General features: G+C 41.6%; 2 protein-coding genes across 9 annotated transcripts in view; one reads left to right on the plus strand and one right to left on the minus strand.

Annotated features, from left to right (window-relative positions):
* col14a1a (collagen, type XIV, alpha 1a) overlaps window positions 1-23,179 on the plus strand; it is a 172,395-nt gene that overhangs the window by 90,002 nt on the left and 59,214 nt on the right. For all 6 annotated transcript variants that reach the window (XM_026185062.1, XM_026185063.1, XM_026185064.1 and 3 more), the window contains 6 exons: window positions 5,297-5,440; window positions 5,712-5,876; window positions 6,092-6,130; window positions 6,298-6,436; window positions 9,951-10,093; window positions 12,983-13,092. In XM_026185062.1, the coding sequence (XP_026040847.1) occupies window positions 5,297-5,440; window positions 5,712-5,876; window positions 6,092-6,130; window positions 6,298-6,436; window positions 9,951-10,093; window positions 12,983-13,092 (740 nt within the window). The remainder of the gene's footprint in view (window positions 1-5,296; window positions 5,441-5,711; window positions 5,877-6,091; window positions 6,131-6,297; window positions 6,437-9,950; window positions 10,094-12,982; window positions 13,093-23,179) is intronic.
* LOC113032264 (uncharacterized) lies at window positions 18,312-21,394 on the minus strand. 3 transcript variants are annotated; one of them, XM_026185069.1, is made up of 2 exons: window positions 21,179-21,394; window positions 18,312-20,906 (listed from the first exon to the last, which is right to left on the minus strand). In XM_026185069.1, exon 2 carries the CDS (start codon window positions 20,694-20,696, stop codon window positions 18,324-18,326), a length of 2,373 nt encoding a protein of 790 aa, XP_026040854.1. In that variant the 5' UTR covers window positions 20,697-20,906; window positions 21,179-21,394; the 3' UTR covers window positions 18,312-18,323. The 3 variants fall into 3 exon arrangements, with proteins under 3 accessions (XP_026040854.1, XP_026040855.1, XP_026040856.1); XM_026185070.1 differs by lacking the exon at window positions 21,179-21,394 and having other exon boundaries at window positions 18,312-20,588; window positions 20,619-21,145; XM_026185071.1 differs by lacking the exon at window positions 21,179-21,394 and having other exon boundaries at window positions 18,312-20,288; window positions 20,397-21,145.

Below are 23,179 nucleotides of genomic sequence, written 5' to 3' on the forward strand. Positions count from 1 at the left end.
CTGGATTTCTTATGTGCTTAGTTTTGTACTTTTTTTGGTCTTAGCGTTTGTTTATTTACTCCCCTCTGTGTTTTCCCCTTATTCTTAGTTTTTTTTATTTGGTTGTTTATTTGGTGCTTTAGGTGCTCTTGCCATAGATCATCTGTAGATTTACACTTTCTCAGTGTCTTCTTTCACTTCATATATAATCCTAGAATTGCTACAGTGTGTTGGGATCAGAACTATGCGGGGGCCTGACAGTCGGCAGCAGAAATCCTTATTCCTCTTGTCACTGAGGATAGTCTTTTAGAACTGACTGTGTTTCTCAGGGTTGATATGCTGCTGAATGAATTTTGGACAGAGAATGTTACAAAATGAAAAGGCCTAAATCGCCTAAAGCGCAAAACCCAATTCCCCTTCCTTACAGTACATTTTGCTCCTCTGGTTCGTTGAGGGAAGGGTCAGCAGTTCCTCTGGCTTTCAAAACCGAGGCTTGCAATACAATCCATAAGTTCTGTTTGCTCTCCAAACCCAAACTATTCCCTTTTCATTTTTTCTAAACCTCAGATTCTCCTCAAAGGCCCCATTAGGGACCCTCATTGTGTCCAAAGCCCCCCAAAATATGTACTTTTATTCCTTTTAAACCTTTAGCCTCTGGCTATCTGTGTGAATACAACAGCTAGCCAGCAAGAAGCCCTGCAGTGTTAATGCCCTTTTATGTTTACTGTAAGTGGTTTGTTCACTTTATATCGCCGTCCTATGACCTTTGGAGTAGAAGAAATGTGCTCGGAAGTGTACTTGTTTACGGTAGGATTTCCAAAGATGGAATCTTTTTTAGGTATAAGTTCAGTCTGACATCTTTATTAATTCTGAGAAATAGTTCTGCCTCCTTACCTCATACAGTTGGTTGAGAGTGCAGAGCTGTTTCTGTAGCAACATGGATTGAGTTTCTTGTTTGAAGGCCTGCAAAGGTTTTTGCTTAAGAAGATCCGACAGCTACTTATTCATATTCTGATCAAACCTGTAGTGCAAAGCCTTTTCTATATACCCATTTCATAAACAATATGTAAATGATGCTGCATCCTTTTAGACTGTATAGTCAGTTTCTGTTCCAGCATCAGTACGCTCTGATACAAGTTAGAGAGAGAGCACGCTGAGGCTTATATTCTGGGATTTTGTTTGTCACTACGCATTTCATTAACAAGTTGTTGAGCCTCTGGCTGGCTTAGTCAATGATTGATGTAACATAGATATAGCTGCATTAGTCTTTATCCCTGTATACACAATGTACATGAGTACACTGTGTGTGTGTTGAGATTTTTTTTAATTTTTTTTTTGCTGTATACAAGTAATTGTGTTAATCCCTGGAGCGGATTGGCAGTACAGTATACACGTGGCAAATTGTGTTTCTGTAGCTTCTTGTGAGCAAATGTAAAAGTGTGTAGTTATGTGCATGTATTAAGGAGACACGGCATGTGCTACTTTTGATTTTCAGCTATTTAGCGATACACGCACTGGTCACTTTATTAGGGACACCTTGATGGTACCAGGTTGGACCCCTTTACTACAGAAGTGCCTTAATTCTTCATGGCACAGATACAACAAGGTGCTGGAAACATTGCTAAGAGATTTTGCTTCATATTTACATGATAACATTATACAGTTACTACAGGTTTGTCAGCTGCACACCTGTGATGTGAATCTCCCATTGCACCACAACACAAAAGTGCTCTATTGGATTGAGATCTGATGACTGTACAGGCCATTTAAGTACAGTGAACTCATTATCATGTTCAAGAAACCAGTTTCAGATGATTGAGCTCTCTGACATGTTGCGTTATTGTGCTGTAAGCGGACATCAGAAGATGGGTACGCTGTAGTCAGAAAGTCAGCAACAACCCTAGACAGGTGTGGTGTTTAAATGATGCTCAGTTGGTACTAAGGGGCCACAAGTATGCCGAGAAACTTTTTCTCACACCATTACACCAGCAGCCTGAACTGTTGATACAAGGCAGGATGCATTCATCCTTTCATGCCAAATTCTGACTTTACCATCCTAATGTCATAGTGGACATTGAGACTTATCAGACCTAACAATGTTTTTTTTCCAATTTTCTGTTGTTCAGTTTTGGTGAATTGTAGCCTGATTTCCTGTGTTTAGTAGACAAAGATGTGGTCTTCTGCGGCTGTAGCCAATCTGTTTCAAGGTTCAATGTGTTGTTCATTCAGAGATGCACCTTTGCATTCTAATGATTGGTTGTTTGAGTTACTTTGGACCTCTGTCATCATCTAGAAGAAGTCTGGTCATTTTTCTCTGACCTCTGTCATCAACATGGCATTTTCACCCAGAGAACTGCTCCTTCAGTTGCAGGAGTAGTTAGTCTTATAAGAAGTGTTTGTGAACTCAAAATCAAGAATTTGATTTGGAGAGCCCAGTGTGTGCTCCCGACACAGGGGAAACCTACCTTGGAACGACAGCTGTTGTGGAGGTGAAGCCTAGGGCAAGATATGCTTCATCATATGTTCTAGTCTCTGGCTTGGATGGAAGTTGGTTTGGATGCATATTTAGCAACGCTTCTCTTTATGCTTTGCCTTTGCATGGGAGCCCCTTAAAAAAAAGCCTGTCCATTATGCGAGCAGCGTCCAAGCATTTTTTTTTCTTTTTTCTTTTTTTTCTACAGCCCCCCCCCCCCCCCCCTGCAATGGCTTCACTCACTCTGAGAACCTCTTCTCTAAGATCTGCTGACAAAAGGCTAAATGCATTGGGTTGCTGCAGTGTGATTGGTTGATTAAACATTTTTATTAAATTGATCAGGCATACCTAATAAAATGGCCAGTCATACATTATATTAGTAAGGGTGTGACTTTTTTTAAAGAAAGCACCCTTATTCATCTGTATTAATGCAGTCTTCTGGGACCCTCACTCAATTCATCTAGGTTTATGACTCCTTTATGAATTCAGAATTAGTGTATGAATGAGTTTCGGTGACTATAAAACTCATCCCACCAGTACATTAGTCAAACCAGTGAAACCAATAAAACCCTTTCTAAAGCCTTTGTATATGTTCAATAATGCTTTTCATGACCCTGATTAAAATTTTAAGTACTCTCATGAGCTTACTGTAACTTTTTAAAGATTAGAGGATTTAATGGCTCTGTCCATTTATGATACTCCAGAGGGAACATTACAGCCTCCACCTACAGCCACAAAAGAACAGGGAGGGAGCGTTTCCTACTGCAATATAACTTTTTTCTGTTTTTTTCTTCTTTCTTTTGCATGAAGCCTTTGAATTTTAAAACATTTAAGCATCTTTTGTTTTCCCATATTGTTTCTCTTTCTGAGTGACAGCAACAAAGCTGGTAAACTGCCAGACACCAGAACAAATGTAAAATGACACAGATTACACAAACACACTCAAAATAATGAATCGCTGATTGATGATGGGCTTTCCAACTCAAGCTGTCCTGACATGATTTGGTTTTGCAATAATTTTTTTTATCACTTTTTTTTAACTTGCTCTCCCCATCTGGATCCACTCTTCTGTCTTCTTTCCTATCCTCAACGATCCACTTAGCCCCTCCCCTGTCTCACTTTCCTTCTTTCCTACTCTGTCCAGTGTGTCACTTCATGCCTGGCTAGCTGCTGTCTCACCCATCACGAAGAGAAGACAGTGTAGAAACAGATGTAGCACTGGCAGATATCTGACATCAAAACACTTTACAGGCCAAGCACTCTATCATTTTTCATCAGTGACAGCTCACTCTAAAAAAAAAAAACAAAGAGGAGAAAGTGAAGATATGATGTGGAGTGTGGTTAAAAATTGAAAGACATCATGCACACATAGAAGAATTAATACCAGTGTTTAGCAGTATCAGTTAATGGGCGGGCCATGTATGGATGCGCTGGTTTTAGTGCAAAGTTTCCTGAGTCTGCACCTCTTGTTATAACTCCTGGAAACACATGAGAAGTGAGAGATGAGAGTGTAAGAGGACAGAGAAGGACTGATGGGGGTTTTTTTTATTATGAAAAGGTCATCTGGATATGAGCAACATTTAGCACAGCTCAACTAATCATTTCCAGCTAATTATAATGGACAAAATGCAAATGATGGAATTAAATAGAAACTACCTACCAATGTATGACTGATTAGACTTATTGTTGGTGCTCTGTATGCATTCATTTGTGATAAATGAAAAAGAAAAAAAAACGTAAAAGTTTCTCTTTTATTTAGATGACCATCCGTCACCTACTCAGAGTTAATTTTTCGATGCTTTTACCTGATGGCAGCAGAAGGAGCTTCCTGAAGGAAAAATTATAAAGAAAAATGTGCTGTAGGTGCTACAAAGTTTTTCTGCTGTTTTGAATTTTATTTTGCATAACTTTTCAAGGTGCTTAAAGCACAGTGATGCACATAAATCATCATTAAATTCACTGACAGGTGTGCACAGAAATCCCCTCAGTTGCTTTGCTGTGGGTGGCTCCTGAAACCTTTTAAAACTGTCTAGACAGATTTTATTGACTGATTACATCCATTAGCAAGTGACTTTTAATTTTTTTGATAGCATGCTGTAAACCACATTGTGACGTTGTCTATCTTTCTGTCTTTGGGTGTCATTGAGATACACGCCACACAAGTTGTTTTCTGGCTTTTCTTTTTTTTCTAAATGCTAATCGCTCAGCCTAAATCTAATTTCAGGGGCTTTTGGGTCACTTGTCTGATAATTATGGAGTCAGTAATGTATTTTATTAATGTCAGTGGAATAATAAATTAGGAGGTCCATTAAAATTGCATCAAAGGTCACATGGTTTCACCTCTTTGATTGATGTGGGGAAGAGAATTTGAGATGATTAGAGATGACATCCGTGGTTCCAATAGCTTTCATTTGCCAAAACATTTATCAGCATCGAGCCTCGCTTGGGAAACATGATTGATGATAAAATGACTGCTCCAAAATGTGAAAATATGAAGCTACAAATCTAAAGAGAGGTGTTAAAAGTGGTCAGCAACGGTATTAAACACTATCTACAGGAACCGAGAGGAAGAAAACATTTTGGGGAAAAAGTGAAATGATTTGAAAATGATTTCAAACTTGTATTTAATTGTAACTTATACACACAAATGTTCAAAAAACGTTTAAACATTTTGACTAAGTTGATGACTGGGAAGTTTACTGAAGGCTACTGGTGCCATCTGGCCGGGAACAAGTGTGACTTCACTGCTTTGCCTGAACCGTGCTTCATTTGTGTAATGTAACAAAACGAAAACATGTGTGTGAGTTTTCTGCTTTATGCTGCTTCTGGTTTGTCTCTTGTTAGGTAGAGCCATCAAACATGTGAAGGAGTCTATTTTCACCTCAGAGGCGGGAGCCAGAAGGGGCGTTCCCAAAGTCCTGGTCGTTCTGACCGATGGACGTTCACAAGACGATGTCAACAAAGTGTCCAAGGAGATGCAGGTGGAGGGTGGGTATTTACGTCATTAATCCTGAAATGCAATGAACGATGACTTACTCTGGCCCTAAACTATGAGTCTGTGACAGTCGGTGAGATATGTAATGTTGTTATAATGAGCGTGTGTGGTTAGAGTCCAGGAAGAAGATCAGAGAAAATCCTCATTCGACCTCTCTGTTTTAGTCCTGTATCTGCTGCGGCAAGAAAACTAACAGTGTGTTAGATTAAAGGACTTAATTAATTCCAGCTTGTAATGAGTCTTCTTTTTTAATTTCATTCTCAGGCTACATCATCTTCGCAATTGGGTTTGCGGACGCAGACTACGGCGAGCTGGTGAATATCGCCAGCAAACCCAGTGACAGACACGTCTTTTTTGTGGACGATTTGGACGCTGTGAAGAAAATAGAAGAGCAGCTCATTACCTTTGTCTGTGAGGCTGCCACTGCCAGTGAGTAACACCAGCTCATGTTTAAAACAGAGAGAGAGAGGCCGGGAGGAAAATGAGTTCAAGTCAGATGGGGATACAGGTAGACAGAAGGGAAGAGGGACAGAATAAAATTCAGCTGGGAGAAAAGGAGATATGTATCCTGAGGGAAAAAATGGAGGAGAGGAGAACTTGTGCTAATGTTGAATGAACTAACAGACTCAGTTTTGTTCTTTCAGCTTGTCCGTCTGTTTTGATGAGCGGTAACACGTTGGCAGGTAAGAGTTTCAAATACCAATCACACAGGGCCATGCACTGTGCTGAAATCCCTGGAGAGGAAGTAAATAATAATGACTGCAATTACATCATGATGGCCCACATAGTGGTGCTAGCAATGATTATTGATTATTACACCAAAGTGTTAATGGTGATGATTCTGCTGCAGGTTTCCGTATGATGGAGAAGTTTGGCCTGGTAGAGAAGGAGTATAGCACCATACCTGGAGTTTCTCTGGAGCCGGGTTCATTCAACAGCTTCCCTTGCTACAGGTTACACCGTGATGCCCTGGTGTCTCAGCCCACCAAGTGAGTAAATGAACATTGGTCCATCCGTTCACATCACAAGAATTGTGTCCTCCTTGAGTATTGGTCAGATTTTACTGAAACTTACAAACAGTGATCACCTAATGGGCTTTCACTCAAACTGTGCTCAACGTTAATGAGCTTTATAAACTCCAAACACAGCTCCAAATTCTTTAAGGTTGCATGTTGCTACATTTTGCATGAATAAAATGATAAAGACAGAAGTTCACTGAATGCCATTTGATATGATAGCTTGAAACATTGCTTTGTATACCACTTGTATCCTGTTAGATGGTTAGATAATAAAATAATAATAATGGATTGCATTTATATAGCGCTTTTCGAGACTCTCAAAGCACTTTACAATTCCACTATTCATTCACTCTCACATTCATACACTGGTGGAGGCAGCTACAGTTGTAGCCACAGCTGCCCTGGGAAGCGAGGCTGCCATATCGCGCCATCGGCCCCTCTGGCCATCACCAGTAGGTGGCAGGTGAAGTGTCTTGCCCAAGGACACAAAGAAAACTAACTATAACAGTGATCTTATTGGTCATGGTGAAGGATGGAGTGGTCCTAATGGGTGAATCCCACATAAGGAAGGTGTGGTTTGGGACTTTCTATCACCATTATGCTAAAATCAGTATTATGGCCACTGCCAAGTATAACATGCTGATGTGTTTACATATTTTTACCATACTTTTTGGTTATGGTTGTAAATACTCCTGAACTCAAACACTTTCTTTTGGTGGTGAACTGAATAAATTTGTCCTGGGTATGACTGCTTGAGAGACTTTTCGACTTCTCATTGGATTTTTATTCTCATTAGTTTGTGCAATACAGCCAACCAATGGCAAGATAACTTATCAGTTTCTACAAATTACACTTTACAAGAACCTGTGAACTGTGATGGATCACAAGACACATGAGTTACTGTGCCACTGAAATTGTATTTCAGTTGTGCATCATTATTTCGTCTGATAAGGAAGTGGATTTGCTCAGATTACTGTTCTCTTTATTTTCATTAATGATTTGCTCTGTTTTAGCTGAACACACAGTTTAGCTTTTCTAATTGATTCTCTTGTCAGAAAACTTTTAACTGGAGTCTGCATCTAATATAACAGTAACTTTTAAACAGCCAAAAAACATCCATCCATTTTCTTAACCACTTATCCAACTTTAAAATGGGGTTGGAACCTATCCCAGCTGCCACATGGTGAAAAGCTGGGTACACCCTGGACAGGCTGCACTTTCTTCGCAGACTTAACACATACAGACAGATAGCCCCTCATCTAACATCCAACATGCATGACTTTGGACTGTGGGAGGAAGCCACACAGGCACAAGGAGAACACAAAAGCATGCCAGTAACCTTCTAACTGTGAGGTTATTGTCCTAACCACTGCAGCACCACGCTACCCAAGCCAAGAAACAACTGATCACATTTCTTCTTTATGACTGCTAACTCGCCTGACAGCACAAATGCTTGATGAACAATTGGCACATCTGGAGTTGGCAGCTGGGCATAGCTTTATTCAAGTGTCATTAAGAATGAGATTAGATCTTAGAGCAAATAAGCAAAGATGATTTTGGCCATAAGAATGATCACGACACAGGGACACGATGATAAATGAATCAGAAACATCTGTAATGCACTACTTTCTCCTTCTTAAGGTCTGGGTTCACACACTTCTGATAGCTGTGTGCCAAATCAGGAAGCTACATTTGTGTTTTTAATATGTTTGCCTTTTTTCCCTGATTTATGGTTAAAGTAAATGCCTCTGTATTTACATTCATGAATGAGAATTTTTAGTTCTTGGCAACGATGCACCTACTTCGTTGAATGTGTTCTTGACTTGATGTTGTAAAGGTGTTTTTCTTATCCATGGAAATAATTCTGTCATCATGCACTTTAGTTGTCTTTTGTGGTCTTTCTGGGTTTTCGATCTTGTTGGCCACTGTATTCTTTCTTTTTAAGAAAGAACTAGATTGTTAAGCTGGTCACTTCTAAAGTTTTCCTTTTATCTCTGATAGATTTATTTTGGTTTTCTTGGTTAATGATCACCTTTTTTATTTTGTTCGGCATCTCTTTTGATCTATTTTTGATGGTTTCCACGAAAAGCTCCCAAATGCAAGTTAAACACTTTGAATCACCTGCAGGTTATTTATCTCCTATTTGTCATAGTATAATGAGAGAAACTGCTTCACCTGGCTATTAAACTGCCTGTCAGCCAGTTGTCTAATTATTTTTGAGCCTCTAGAAATGGAGGACTGTTTATACAAATGGCTCTAATTCTGAAACAGTTACAATACAGTACAGCACCTTTGTTACAACCCTTAAATTAAAGCTGAAAGTCTGTACTACAATCACACATTGATTGTTTGATTTAAACTGTGGTAGTGTACAGAACTGTGTCATTGTCCATCGTACCTTAAACAAAATTAATTATTTTGTTTGGTCTGTGTTTTTATATCTACAGTTTTAAACATGTACAAGGTTTTGAATAAACAAACACACAATTAAATAAATAAGTACATTTTTATTTTAATAAATAAATAAATAACATTTAATCAATGTTTTGATAATTTAACATTGTGTACACTTTATTAATCCCATAGGAAATTCCTCTGCATTTAACCCATTCACTCAGTGAAGCAGTGGGCAGCCACCAATCCAGCACCCAGGGAGCAGTGTATAAAGGCAGCACCTTGCTCATGGGTATCTCAGGGTAGCCATTCGGTGGATTTAAACCCCCAACCTTGCTATCATGGGGCAAACACTCTACCTACTGAGCTATTACTATCCCCGGCTATCCAATATATTCACTTTTTCTTGGAATTACACATCTCTAGAAAGTCAGGTACAGAACTTACAGTGAAAGAGAACATGTTGTTTTAAAGCTAAAACTGCAACGAGCCAGCCAGGAGTCAAACCTAGAATCTTCTGATCCATAGTCAGACATTGCGCCACTGGCCCACATGCAAGGTGCTGGGAAGAACTTGAAAGCATTCGAAGAGATTGTTCATATAGGTTAAAAGATTTGGTACGTATCTACAGTAGCACTAGACTTCAGGTACACGTTTAAATACAACATACATGTTTGCTTACACTCAGTAGCACTCAGAGCTTTCAGTGGCTCCAGTTTCGATCCCCAAGGTCTTTTCTGATGTTTTCGGAGCTTATTTTCACTTGATGCTGTCAACAGACTTCCATTTCAGCTTCCTGTTCTTTGATTGCTCCTTTTCTGAAAAGTGACAACCACTCTGAAAAACTGAAGCTTAGGAGATTTAAGCCTGAAGTGCTCGGAGGCAGCTACCTATAAAAAGACTAGGCTCTGTGATTAAAAAGAGGCTGGTGCTCATAGTGAGTCTCAGGCATCTGAAAACACTCTAAAAGCAATCACAACAGCTAAAAACAGACAGCACACTTTTTAAACACACCTAGTGCATACAAGCCTTTCAGGCACCGCTAAGCTTGCTATGTGTGTGTTTGCCTGTCCTTTCATGTGTGTGACAGGTATCTTCACCCTGAGGGTTTACCATCTGACTATACTATTTCTATGATGCTCCGCCTACTTCTCGAGACCCCACAGGAACCTTTTGCGTTGTGGGAAATCCTCAACAAGGACAACGACCCGTTAGTTGGACTGATTCTTGACAGTGAGTTTGAATCACCTATTTTCTTTCTTCTTTACCTTTTTTGTCTCAGCTGGATTTTCGCACATCACAGTTTGACAAGTATAGACTTAAATAGCAGATGTTTGCTACAGCTTTCCCAGCACCTCCAAGTAAACCGAGAAAGTGCATAATGAAGCCAAACTTAGAAGTCGGGCTGCAAAGATATTAATGATTCCAGCTGGGATGCTACATTAACTACAGTTTTAATCCACTATGGTTTATGCAGCTTTAAGAAGTTGGGACGCGTTGTGAGAAGAAAAAGAGAAAAGAAAGAAGAGGAATGCAATGATCATTTAAACCCATGGTTAATTGTATGCATGCTATATGTGCTTATTTTCAAATGGATGCTATTAATGTGTTTCAAAATATTGGAGTCAGAGGCATCAAAAGACTGGAAAGGATGTGTACGCGGGGAGAAATGGTGCATTTCAGAAGTCACTGACAGAAAAAGAAAATGATGCTTTACAAGTGAAGATGGGGATTCATTACTGTTTTGAATAATGTGGCATATTGCTTCACAAAATGAAGAATAATGCCTTGTAAAAGTAAACATTAGAATTCAGAGATTGGAGTATTATCTACTGCAGTAGTTATTACAATATATTAATACGTCTGAAATCTGGAGAACTGGAGAAAAATCTGTCATGTAAAGAAACAATCATCTAAACAAGAAAGACCACCTTCTGATGATCCAAACTTATTACAGACTTTTTAGAGATGGAAGGCTGTTCTGTGGTCCGACCAGTCCACATTTGATTTTAAACGAATCAAAGGCTACTGGTGCACCTCTGTCAAGGTTAGCTTTCACATCACCAATGATGCTGCACACTGTATACAAGCCTATATATGCCCTGAAACATACACAATGGTCTCAATGATTTCAGGAACAAAATGCAGTTTTCCACTTTCAAAATGTCATATTTTAGCTTGTTTTGCTTTGTGGAAACAACAAAAACAATAAAAAGTATTTTCTATTTAACCTCGAGGATTAATAAAAATCAAAGATACAGACATGGTTAAAATAAAGCATGGCCTTTTTCAAATCTAAGGTTTAATGTGTCAGGACATTAAAATTATCTTTTCCTTAGCAGGTCTTAAAATTATGTAAATACAACTTTAGGTGAACTACAAAACTATTTATTTAACAAAAATTAGGTCAAAGATTATAGGTGTGCAAAACTAAGTACACCTGATTAACCAGTGTGAGCACCTCTATAAAAGCAGAGGTTTTGGTTTGGAGCATTCAGGTGTGTGTTTACACAATGCCAAAGAGGAAAGACGCCAGCAATGATCTCAGAGAAGCAATTATTGCTCCCAATCAATGTGGGAAAGGTTATGAGTTGATTTCCATCATTGTGTGGAAGACCTTCTGACAGTGGCCCTGCAAATTCACCATAATGTCAGGTTTAGCATTGCTCCCAAACTGTAAAAATACCCAAGAGCTTCATCTTAGACTCTATAAGCCTCAGTCAGCATGGTAAATGTTGAATGGCTGCCAGGAGAAAGCCTGTTCTCTCTAAAAGGAACATGCCAACAGCTTAGGTTTGCAAAGTTGCATCTGAACAAACCACAAAGCTTCCGGAGCAATGTCCTTCGGACAGATAAGACCAAAATTGAGATATTTGGTCCTAATACACAATGCCACATTTGTGAAACACCACCTACCAGCTAAAGGTTGGCCAAAACTGGGTTATGCAACAGGACATTGATCTCAAGCACAGCAGCAAATCTCCAAATGCTGCGGCAGAACCTGAACCTGAAGGGAGCTGTGCATAAATAATTACTCAACCAGTGAACTGAACCAATGTTATAAAGAAGTGTGTGACAAATTCTTCTACAATGATGTGAGGGATGATAAAGTCATACAGAAAATGATTAATTCAAGTTATTGCTGCTAAAAGTGGCTCTACGAGCTATTGAATCATTGGATGTACTTAGTCTGTCACACACTCTTCCTACTTTTTGCCTTAGTTTTTGCTAAATAAATAATGACATATACAAGAATGTCATATTTCTGTTTATCTGAGGTTGCAGTCATCTGATTTAAAGAGCTGATAAGGACCAGATTTGTCATTTTGTCCTGATACATAAAACCTGACAGACTGTATACTTTCTTTTTACAGTGACTGTTCCTGCTTTTTTTGGTAAATACCTGTATTATTTAACTCTTTCTGAATGGTACTGATTATATGTATGAAAAGGAGTCATGGCCTTAAATTTACAGCTGTGGATCAGCCACAGCTTGAGTACGATATAAAGTCAGTTTTAGTTAAAACAGATGGGATGATGATGATAATGGTGGCTGAAGACTTACCATGGTGCAGTGGCTGTATAGTAAGTGTTTGTGTCATACTGTGATAAGCCCTATCACAGAAAACAGTGCACACTCGGTAAGCTCACCCCTAGGGTGAACTTTTAGAAGTGTTTTGGACATCACTGACTTGGAGAAGACTTGATCTGCTGCCATTTCCATATCAGTGTATGAGATCCCATGTGAGATCCAAGGAGTAGCTGGAGGATGTTAAAAAATCATTTAGTTTTCTGTGCTTTCCCAATTGAGCCCGATACAGCAAGGAGGCAACAAAATTGCATTTTAGTTTGGGCTTGAGTTACTTTTGAGTGAGTGACATATATTTGCTTACATCTTGAGTCTTTAGTGTGAATACAACAGTGTATGTGTTATTCAAAAAGCTGTTTCTGTTAGTCCAGACACTTGAAATATGCAGTTTGATTTTGTTTGTTTCTGATTGAATTTCTTTTTTTTAGGGAATGCATGTTTGTAATACTTAGTCATGTGCTCAATTCACATTTGCACTGAATGGGAAAATTATCTATCCTCCCAACCTCACTACCACCACTTTCTTCCCACAGACTCTGGAAAGACACTGACGTTCTTTAACCATGACTACAAAGGAGACTTCCAGACTGCTACCTTTGAAGAGGCAGCAATCAAAAAAATTTTCCATGGCAGCTTCCACAAGGTTAGTTTTTTTTTTGCAACTCTACGCTGAAAATAACTTTACATAGCTGGATTCAAAATGTAGGCGTCAAAACAGACAAAGTATTTTTGCATTGTGGCTAACATGCTGATGTCAAGTGTTTGCGCGTGCGTGGTGTGAGAGCCTGCGGTGACACCATCACGACGGCCAACAAGATTTCAAGCAGGTTTGATTTTCTTACGACCAAACGATTGATGATCGGGAGCTGGTCGTGAGGTGTTAATCGCTTCTAGTTACCCCATGTATACTACACGATGCACGACACACGATGAAGGCGAAACTCGGGCCGATCACCAAAACAGTGAAATCTGCGAAATAGCCAACTTTATTTTTTACAATTATTATAGATGTTTTAAGGCTGTAAAACCCCTCACTACACACTTTATACACTTTTCTCAGACAGGCATGAACATTCTCACACTTTTCTATCTTGTTTAAACACTCTCAAAGTTCTAACCTTTGTAGAAAAATAAGTCCAGTATTACAGAATGAAAAGGCACCCGCAGTTGCCTGTGACGGTGCAAAAGTTTCGTCGACATTGTTTTGTTTGTTGGGGAGAAAACTTGCAGCACTTCAGAGTCACACTGCTAGTGATCGAAGATTTATGTAAATTTGACAAGCTGAACGCATTCTGACTGTACAGGAGACGCGGCACGAGATTGATTGACAATGGTTTACAGCCAATCAGCACGAAGAACACAGTGCGCTGTAAAAAATAAATCGAGCAAAATTGCATTAAAAAATCCGCGAAACAGCGAGGCCATGAAAGGTGAACCAAGGGAGCACTGTATTATGATACGTGATTATAGCATGATGATATTACGTTGCCTGATGATTACATTAAAAAAGACTAAAGTGTAAATCATACAATAGAGCAGCTCGTGACCATTGAAGCTTATCTACAAAAATGTCCTAATTACTATACTTAATCACATTCTCTCAAAGTAGGACTACTTCCTGCTTGATTTATGACCTCAGTAAACCATTTCCTGTTGAGTTTATTTTTCCAAATAAATGACTTTATATCTTATTTTAACATTACCCTGTTCTGCCCTCGCACTTAACTAGGCAGACAGACAACCATCATCCCATGTAGAAAAACCACACCGTTGTTCCTTTCTGGTGGATTTATTTGATTGGATGCATAGCATGGCTTTGTTGAAATACATGAATGGATAAATGGTAAAACTGTAAAAAAAACACAGAATATCCCATGTGAGCTAATATAAGCAAACATTCTTACAATTAGAAGATGCTATGACCTGTTACTATGCAAAGCAAAGCAGAACGAAACAAGCTAACGTTAGCGGTTAGCTAGCACTAATTAGCGTTTAGGCTAATGACTAATAAAGCACATCATTGAGTCAATTTACTTTCTCAAAATATCACAAACAACACACGGCAGTTAGTGCTAAACATTCACTGGTAAAACACAACAATACTGCCAACTTAAAGACTGTGCTGGCTTAAGAGGTAGCATAGGCAGGCACAGGAGTAGCAAACTGTCCTTCTCCCGTTAGACAGGAAGTAATGAGAAGTAGCACTTCCGGTAGAATGTCAAAATAAAATGAACAGTGTGCCAGAAACTAATAAAGATTGCATGAACTTGTATAACACTACATAACATGAGTGGTGACTCTTAAGGAGCCAGAACACTCCCCGCCTGACATCGGTAAGATGTCACACTTGTACCCAAACTAAACTTGTTGCACAGCAGCTGATACAAGAAGAACAACGTCTGTGACTGGCCTAAAGTAAACTTTGGCTTTACCATCTTTCACCACCTTGACTTCTACCTTCCTGACAAGTCCGTCACTACTAGGATGAACCTTTGCAATCACCCCCATGGGCCACTGATTTCTCTTCACGAGAGGATCTTTCAGGAGGACCACATCCCCCTGCTGCAGGTTTGGTCTGGTGGAATGCCACTTGCGGCGGCATTGCAGTGTTGATAAGTACTCCTTACGCCAGCGATGCCAGAAAGAGTTGGCCAGACTCTGAACTCTTTTCCACTGTTGCCTGTAGAGGTCCTTCTCCCCGAAGTCACCTAAGGGTGTTGGAGGTGCACCAACTTTTTGCGTGAGGAGTGTGGCGGGAGTAAGGATGCACGGAACATCGGGATCACTTGACACTGGAACCAGCGGCCGTGCGTTGATGATGGCGGCCACCTCTGCCATGAAGGTGATCAGGACGTCGTGCGTGAGGGGCCTGGAACCAAGTTGAGCGAGCTGGGAGTCTAATATCTTACGTGCCACTCCTATCATCCGCTCCCAACTGCCCCCCATGTGAGAAGAGTAGGGAGGGTTGAAGACCCAACTACATCCATGATCATTTAGGAAGGATTTAACACGTGGGTCACAAGGAATCCTTTTGTCAAACCCTAGCTCCCTGGAGGCTCCTGTGAAGTTAGTTCCACAATCCGATCTCAATTGCTTTGCAGGTCCTCTGACTGAAAAGAACCTGCGGAGAGCGTTAATGAAGATAGACTTGTCCATCCCCTCTATGATCTCAAGGTGAACTGCCCTTGTGCTCATGCAGGTGAACATCACTGCCCATCATTTGCTGCTGGCAAGTCCACCCCGAGTACGACGAGAGGCAACCGACCATGGCCCGAACACATCTATGCCTACGTAAGAGAATGGAGGCTCAGCACTAAGGCGTTCTGCAGGAAGATCTGACATTTTTTGGAACTGTGTTACTCCCCTTAGCTTGCGACAAACTACGCATGAGTAAATGAGGCTGCTGATCTGGCGTTTACCTTCTAAGACCCAGTAACCTGCGGATCTTAAAGCACCCTCTGTAAGATGACGCCCCTGGTGCCTGACCCTTTCATGGTAATAGCGGACTAACAGGTTAGTTACATGGTGTTTGTGCGGCATAATCAAGGGGTGTTTTTCTGCGGACTCAAGGTCAGAATGAAGAAGGCGTCCCCCAAGCCTCAGGAGGCCTGATTTGTCAAGGTAGGGAGAAAGCTTTAAGAGAGGGCTTTTCTTTGGGATGTCCTTCCTTGACTCTATTTGTTTGAGCTCCTCTGGGAAGCTTTCTTGTTGGACTGCTTTTATAACCGTCTCTCTTGCTTGCTCAAAATCTGAGGTAGTGAGTTCATGACATATATGCCATCCCTTACATTGTCCGCCTGATTGCTTTACCTTAAAGGTGCGTGCAATGTGTGCCAATCGTGCAACTGCCCTGGTAAGGGACTGCCAGCTGGAGAAAGATTCTAAGTTTGCAGTCTTTAAACAGGGGTATGATGTTTGAATGGTGGCAGTGATCAAGGGACGAACTTCAATGTCTGAGTCGGGGTTTTGAAGTTGGAATGTACCTGATGAGTTGCTCTGTAAGGGCTTTAAGGGAAACTCCGGCCCTTTCAACCATGTGCTGGACAACAGTTTTTCGGCAGGTAGAGATCTGGATCCGTGATCGGCCGGGTTGTGCACCGAGGGTACATAGCCCCACTGAGTTGGTACTGTTGCTCGTCTGATGCGTTGCACCCGGTTGTTCACGAAAACGTGAAATCTTCTTGCCTCATTGTAGATATAGCCAAGAACGACTTTGCTGTCGGAGAAGAAGCGCATGTTACTAATCTGAATGTCCATTTCATCTCTGATTAGTTCCCCAACTTCCACCGCTAACACCGATGCACACAGCTCGAGCCTGGGAATGGTAAGATCGGGCTTGGGGGCAAGTTTGGCTTTCCCGAATATGAACGCAAACTCTGTCTCACCATTTTTGTTCGTTAACTTCAGGTAAGCCACGGCTGCAATAGCCTGGGTTGATGCATCACAGAAGACACAGATTTCTCTGTGCTTCGCACCAAGAAAGGAGAAGGAGCAGTATGGCCTTGGGATACGGATTTGCTCGAGTTGTTTGAGAGCATTCTTCCATTCTGACCACTCCTTAAACATGCCCTCTGGAAGAGTCTCATCCCACCCACAAGTCTCTTTTGTCAGCTCCCGCAACAGTGCCCTCCCCTTGATGCTCACTGGCACTGCAAACCCCAGCGGGTCAAAAAGGCTGTTGATAGTGGACAGAACACCTCTTTTCGTGTAAGGCTTTTCGGCTTGAGAGACTCTGAATGTGAAGGTGTCGCCTTCAATGTCCCAACATACTCCTAAGCTTCTCTGCATTGGAGGAAACTCTGTGTTGAAATCTATGTCCTTGAGCCCGCTTGCCAAGTCTACAGTAGAGAATGCTTTCATGACATTTGGGCTGTTTGAAGCTATTTTGTGGAGCCTCAGGTTGGACGCAGCGAGCAGCTCCTGTGTGTCTTTGAGGAGCTTAATTGCCTCTGACTCAGTAGGGAGGGATTTGAGTCCATCGTCGACATAGAAATGTCTTTGAACAAACTGTTTGGCCTCAGAATAGTGCTGTGTGTCGAACAGGTGTGCTGCCTTTCTCAGACCGAAAATTGCCACCGCTGGAGAGGGGCTGTTGCCGAACACGTGCACTTTCATTCTGTACTCGACAACTGGCTCTCTTGGGTCATTGTTGCGGTACCAAAGGAACCGGAGGAAGTTCCTGTGGTCTTCTCGCACCTGAAAGCAGTGGAACATTTGTTGTATGTCCGCTGTGACAGCCACCGTTTCTTCTCTGAAACGGATGAGCACCCCAATCAGACTGTTATTCATATTTGGACCTTTGAGCAGCACATCATTTAAGGACACTCCCTGAAACTTAGCACTTGAGTCAAATACCACCCTGATGTTCCCGGGCTTCTGCGGGTGATAAACGCCAAAGAAGGGCAGATACCAGCATTCTTCTCCTTCTTCGAGAGCTGGTGCTGGTTCGGCGTGATCCCTGTCAAACAACCCCTGCATAAAATCCATAAAATGTCTCTCCATCTCAGGGCGTTTATTTAATGTGCGGCGCAACGACTCTAAGCGGCTGAGTGCTTGGTTTCTGTTGTTTGGGAGGTGGGTTCTCGGTGTACGGAAAGGAAGTGGAGCTGTCCAGCTATTTGCATCGTCTTGGTAAAAGTCTCTTTCCATAATTTCCAGAAAGGCTTGGTCCTCAAAGGAAGGGGCTAGCTCTTCGTCCTTTTCACTTTGCTGGAATATGTGTTTCCCTATTTGACATGAACTGTGAGTGTTCCAGGATTTGTTGTGTGACTGCTCTTTGACATGAAAGCTGTTTTGACAGGGTGTTAGGAGACTTGGACGCCCGTTCTCTAGAACACTCGTTCTGTATGTGCCTATGATGGCTGGCTTATAGGCTCATCCTAGGCATACATCACCTACAATAACCCACCCAAGTGCAAGTCTCTGGGCAAATGGAGCATTGACTGGTCCATTCACTCGTTCATACACTTTGTGCACTTGTATTATGTCTCGGCCTAACAGCAACATAATGTCAGCCTCAGGGTCTAGGGGCTGCATATGATCTGCTAGGTGTTTGAGGTGTTGATGGGCTAGGGCAATCTCTTGCGTTGGTATTTCATTCTTGTTGTCTGGGAGTGAGTCACACTCGAGCAAAGAAGGCAGAGGAGAGCTGAACTGGCCATCAACAGACTGTATAAAGAGGTTCTCAGCTAAGCGGCCATTTGTAGTGGAAACCCCTGTACATGTCTTAAGTGTGTATGGCACTAGGTTGCTCATTGGGATGCCAAAGGTGTCGAAAAGATTTGACTTCGCTAATGACCTATTGCTCTGGTCATCTATGATAGCGTAAACCTTGACCTTTTTGTCTGGATGCCCCTTTGGATAAATGTAGGTTTGACATATTTTGGAGCAGGAACGCCCCCCACCTAAGTCCCCACAAACTTGAGTGCATGCTGAGCTAGTCTCCAAGTCTAGGCTACTCTCCCCGCCATGCTCCTCCCTGTCCTGGTCTGGGGCAATGTTTTGAGCTTTTGTGTTTTGTGTCCATGGAGCTGGACCTGCATGCAGCGCTGCAACGTGTTTGTTGCTGTTGCACTCTAGGCAAGTAATCTCTTCCTTACAGTCTTTAGCTTGGTGAGCTGAGGAATTGCAGCACCTAAAACAGATGTTGTGTTCCCTGAGGTATGCCTTACGCTCATCTAGTGTCTTTTCCCTGAAACCTCTACACTTCTTTAACGGGTGCGGTTTCTTGTGGATGGGACACAGTTTGTTTGTGAACTCACTCGTGCTGCCTAAGTTTGGTTTGTGAGTTTTGTTTACCTCTGTGTTGTGGACGGCAACAGGCGGTCTTGACTTGGCAAATCTTGTATAGTGGTTGTCGTGAGTTGTTGGATAGGATGTGGGACCTGATACAGTAGACTTAAAACTGGGGTCGTTTCTCATTTTCGCTTCATCTTGTATGAAGCGACAGAAGAATGAGAATGGAGGGAAATATACATCATGTCTCTGCTTGTATTTAGTCCCCTCTGACATCCACCTGTCTTGAAGATTTGTTGGCAACTTATCAACTATCGGGGCAATGCCACGTGATGTGTCCAAATACACTAGCCCAGGTAAAGAGCCGTCTGATTTGGCTGCATCAATTTCAGAAAGTAGGTCGCCAAGTTCTCTGAGATTCTGGGGGTCTTTGTTTGACACTCTAGGAAAGCGTTCAAGTCTGTCAAGGAGCGACTTCTCAATAGCCTCTGGGGTGCCATAACATTCTTGTAGCCGTGTCCAAACTCGACGTAGGCCCTCTGCTGGATTGTTGAGATGGACAGAGCGTATATGTTTGGCATGCTTAGACGACTCTTCTCCAAGCCACCGGGTGAGCAAATCTAACTGTTCGCTAGGCTTTAAGCTTAACCCTTCAATAGCGTTACAGAAAGAAGCTCTCCATGCCCAGTAGTCCTCTGCTCTGTCCGTAAACTTTGTCAGACCGTCTGCCACCAATTCTCTTTTTGCCAGAAACTTAGCGAGATTAGCAAAGTCACTGTTCCCGTTGTTGATTTGCGTTGGCTGGAAAGGTGGAGTGTAAGGGGAAAAGCTCATAGGTTGCGGTGTGGTACTTACATACCTTTGGCCACATTTTTCTTGGGTATCAGCAGCTGGTGTCAGATGGCTGCCAATCTCATATTTGATGTCCTGTTGATTTACCTGTGGGACATATTGAGGTGAAGTGGCTGGATCGGGGATTGGACTGATGTCACATTGTTTTATCGGCGTAAAGTGTTTGGGGTCCGGCAAGTCTTCTCTGCGATGCTCTGGTGAAGAATATCCAAGATAACTCTGTAGTCTGTATGACTGGGTTGAAGCTGGAAGCTGGAGTAGAGCGTGAGAGTTCAGCGCTGGTTGTGAGTTCTCTTGACCCTGTCGTGATTCCCCATATTGTTTTTCTGACACACGAGATGACCACATTTCCCCGCTTACCTCCTCTGCTATTGCTGCTTCAAATACATTGGCTTCAGCGAGCGCAGCTTCTGCTTCCTTTTCTTCTTTTAGTGCTTCTAATGTAGCACTTAACTCTGCTTGCCTCATTTTCACCTCAATCTCCCGTCGTGTAAACTCTGCTCTGGCGCGTGCTGCTTCGGCCTTTGCCCGTGCTTCGACTGCTGCTTTGGCCTTTGCCCGTGTTTCGACTGCTGCTTTGGCGAGTGAGCTGCGGGATCTGGATGTAGATCCAGAGCAGGTGGACCGTACCTCCAGCTGCTCCTCCTCTGCTGACAGCATAGTGGCGTCTGGGTCAGATGTCTGGAAGACTGCCTCCTGAAGTAGCCGTTTCGCCAGTCTTTTTACTGTTCTGCCCTCGCACTTAACTAGGCAGACAGACAACCATCATCCCATGTAGAAAAACCACACCGTTGTTCCTTTCTGGTGGATTTATTTGATTGGATGCATAGCATGGCTTTGTCGAAATACATGAATGGATGAATGGTAAAACTGTAAACAAACACAAAATATCCCATGTGAGCTAATATAAGCAAACATTCTTACAATTAGAAGATGCTATGACCTGTTACTATGCAAAGCAAAGCAGAACGAAACAAGCTAACAAGCTAACGTTAGCGGTTAGCTAGCGCTAATTAGCGTTTAGGCTAATGACTAATAAAGCACATCATTGAGTCAATTTGCTTTCTCAAAATATCACAAACAACACACGGCAGTTAGTGCTAAACATTCACCGGTAAAACACAACAATACTGCCAACTTACAGACTGTGCTGGCTTAAGAGGTAGCATAGGCAGGCACAGGAGTAGCAAACTGTCCTTCTCCCGTTAGACAGGAAGTAATGAGAAGTAGCACTTCCGGTAGAATGTCAAAATAAAATGAACAGTGTGCCAGAAACGAATAAAGATTGCATGAACTTGTATAACACTACATAACATGAGTGGTGACTCTTAAGGAGCCAGAACATACCCATTTTCTAAATTATGATCCCATTTATAACAAACTTAGCAGTAAGTATCTGCTTCAGGGTGAGCGTGGGTTGCAAAGTGGCTTTCACAGGTATATCATCTGTGTGCATGCTAAAGCAGCTTCAGTATAACAGAAAATGAGTCATCAAACGATGTGGTCGGACTATAAGATTAACTGATCTGCTGGGATTGCAGCTGCTAATGCCATGCTAACGCAATATTTGGCTTAACATATTTGCTGTACCCATACAGTGATAAACTCTGTTCAGAACTTTTAGGTGGTAGTGTTTCACATAAATGTTGAGGTTTGCTGCCTTGAAACTCTGGAGAGCAGATTGGGACAGAGAGAGAAGGAAATGTGGCGGTAAGCTGCCGTAGAGAGCCAAAAACATAAGAAAGCTCTATTGTATTTTTGGTGTTTTTGAAGCTGTGGCTCCTGTTGGGTGGTTTTCCAGAGGCTCCTGGGCTGAAATTTTTCTCTCGATCTGTCAGCACTGCTGCGGAGAGTGTTTAAAAAATGTGATGATAGCCCCCTTTCCTATTCCCTATCTCCCTCCCACTCTCCACTGCTTTTCTTGCACCAATTGTTTTTTTTTTTAAACCAGTGGAGAGTGCAAAGTGGGAGTAAAACTGCAGATTTTAACAACCTTTAAGTATTTTCTATGGTCTCCTGTGATAAGGTTATTGTGGACTTTTGTCATTATTTTTGATGTGAATTTAAAAAAACAAGAATAATCTTATTTTAAACAGTCTCTTTCTTTAATCAGTGCAACACAAGTAACTTTTTTTAGAGTGTAATCCCTTTAAAAAAGTAGATTTTATGAGTACACCATTAGAACAAGGTCTTTAGTTGTTTATGCAGTCATACCTATTCCCTGGAGAAACCATATTATTTATCCCACCCAAATGATTTTCTTCCAAAGGCATTTCATATTTCCCTCGATGACTGGGATTACGTCTGAGCATTTTTATGTAAATTATGTTGTATCTAATTACTCTGACTGAGTGAAAATAGCAGATTCTAATGGCTTTCCTCCAACAGAAGACAATTTTGTGCTCACTTGAGAGGAAAGAGCATTTTGAGAAAAAAATAAACACAGAAATAAATACTGATGCAAATGCCCCCGCTGAATAAATAATGACATTGATTTAGCCTCAGCAGGCCCAGGAAATGACTAATTCACATTGCAAAACAACATTAGCCGAGATAAACGAAATAATGATAATCAGTCCTTTTGTCTTTACATGCACGTTCTCCTTTGAGTGCCGATCATTTCAGGAGCTCTTTTAATTCAACCAGTCGGATTTAGATTTTGCTTTATTTTCTTTATTTTTTTTAAAGACTATTAGATGTTTGTTTGACAAATGAATAGAACTCCAAGAAAAGTTTCTATAAACATTATTTTGCCTGGAATTTCTGTGGATTTCTTCTGAAAACAAGCCAACAGCAGCCCACTAACTGTCTCTATCTCAGTTCTCAAATGTCATGGAGTAGCTGTCCATCATTCTCTCTGCCTTTTGTCTTCTCTGTTGTTTCTCGCCTTTCTCCCGGAGAACATGACAATTTTCAGAGAGGGAACAGATGCAGAGGACTGCCTGACCAGAGGAAGTCTCCCTCTCCATTTAGACAGGATGACAAGTGAATAAGAGGAGTGTGTGTCTGTGTGTGCATGTTTGTGGGTCCTTTATAAAGGGATTACCATATGAAGACGCCTCATGTGAAAGCAGGAATACTCAGCGGGATCTGGCACTGGTGGAAGCACACACACAAACATACACTCAGCATGTTTGTGTGTG

This window comes from Astatotilapia calliptera, chromosome 11 (assembly GCF_900246225.1).
Source record: "Astatotilapia calliptera chromosome 11, fAstCal1.2, whole genome shotgun sequence".
Taxonomy (NCBI): Eukaryota; Metazoa; Chordata; class Actinopteri; order Cichliformes; family Cichlidae; genus Astatotilapia; species Astatotilapia calliptera.

Excerpts from the sequence above, each read along its gene's own strand:
- LOC113032264 (XM_026185069.1), bottom strand. The coding sequence starts at position 20,696 with ATGCTGTCAGCAGAGGAGGAGCAGCTGGAGGTACGGTCCACCTGCTCT.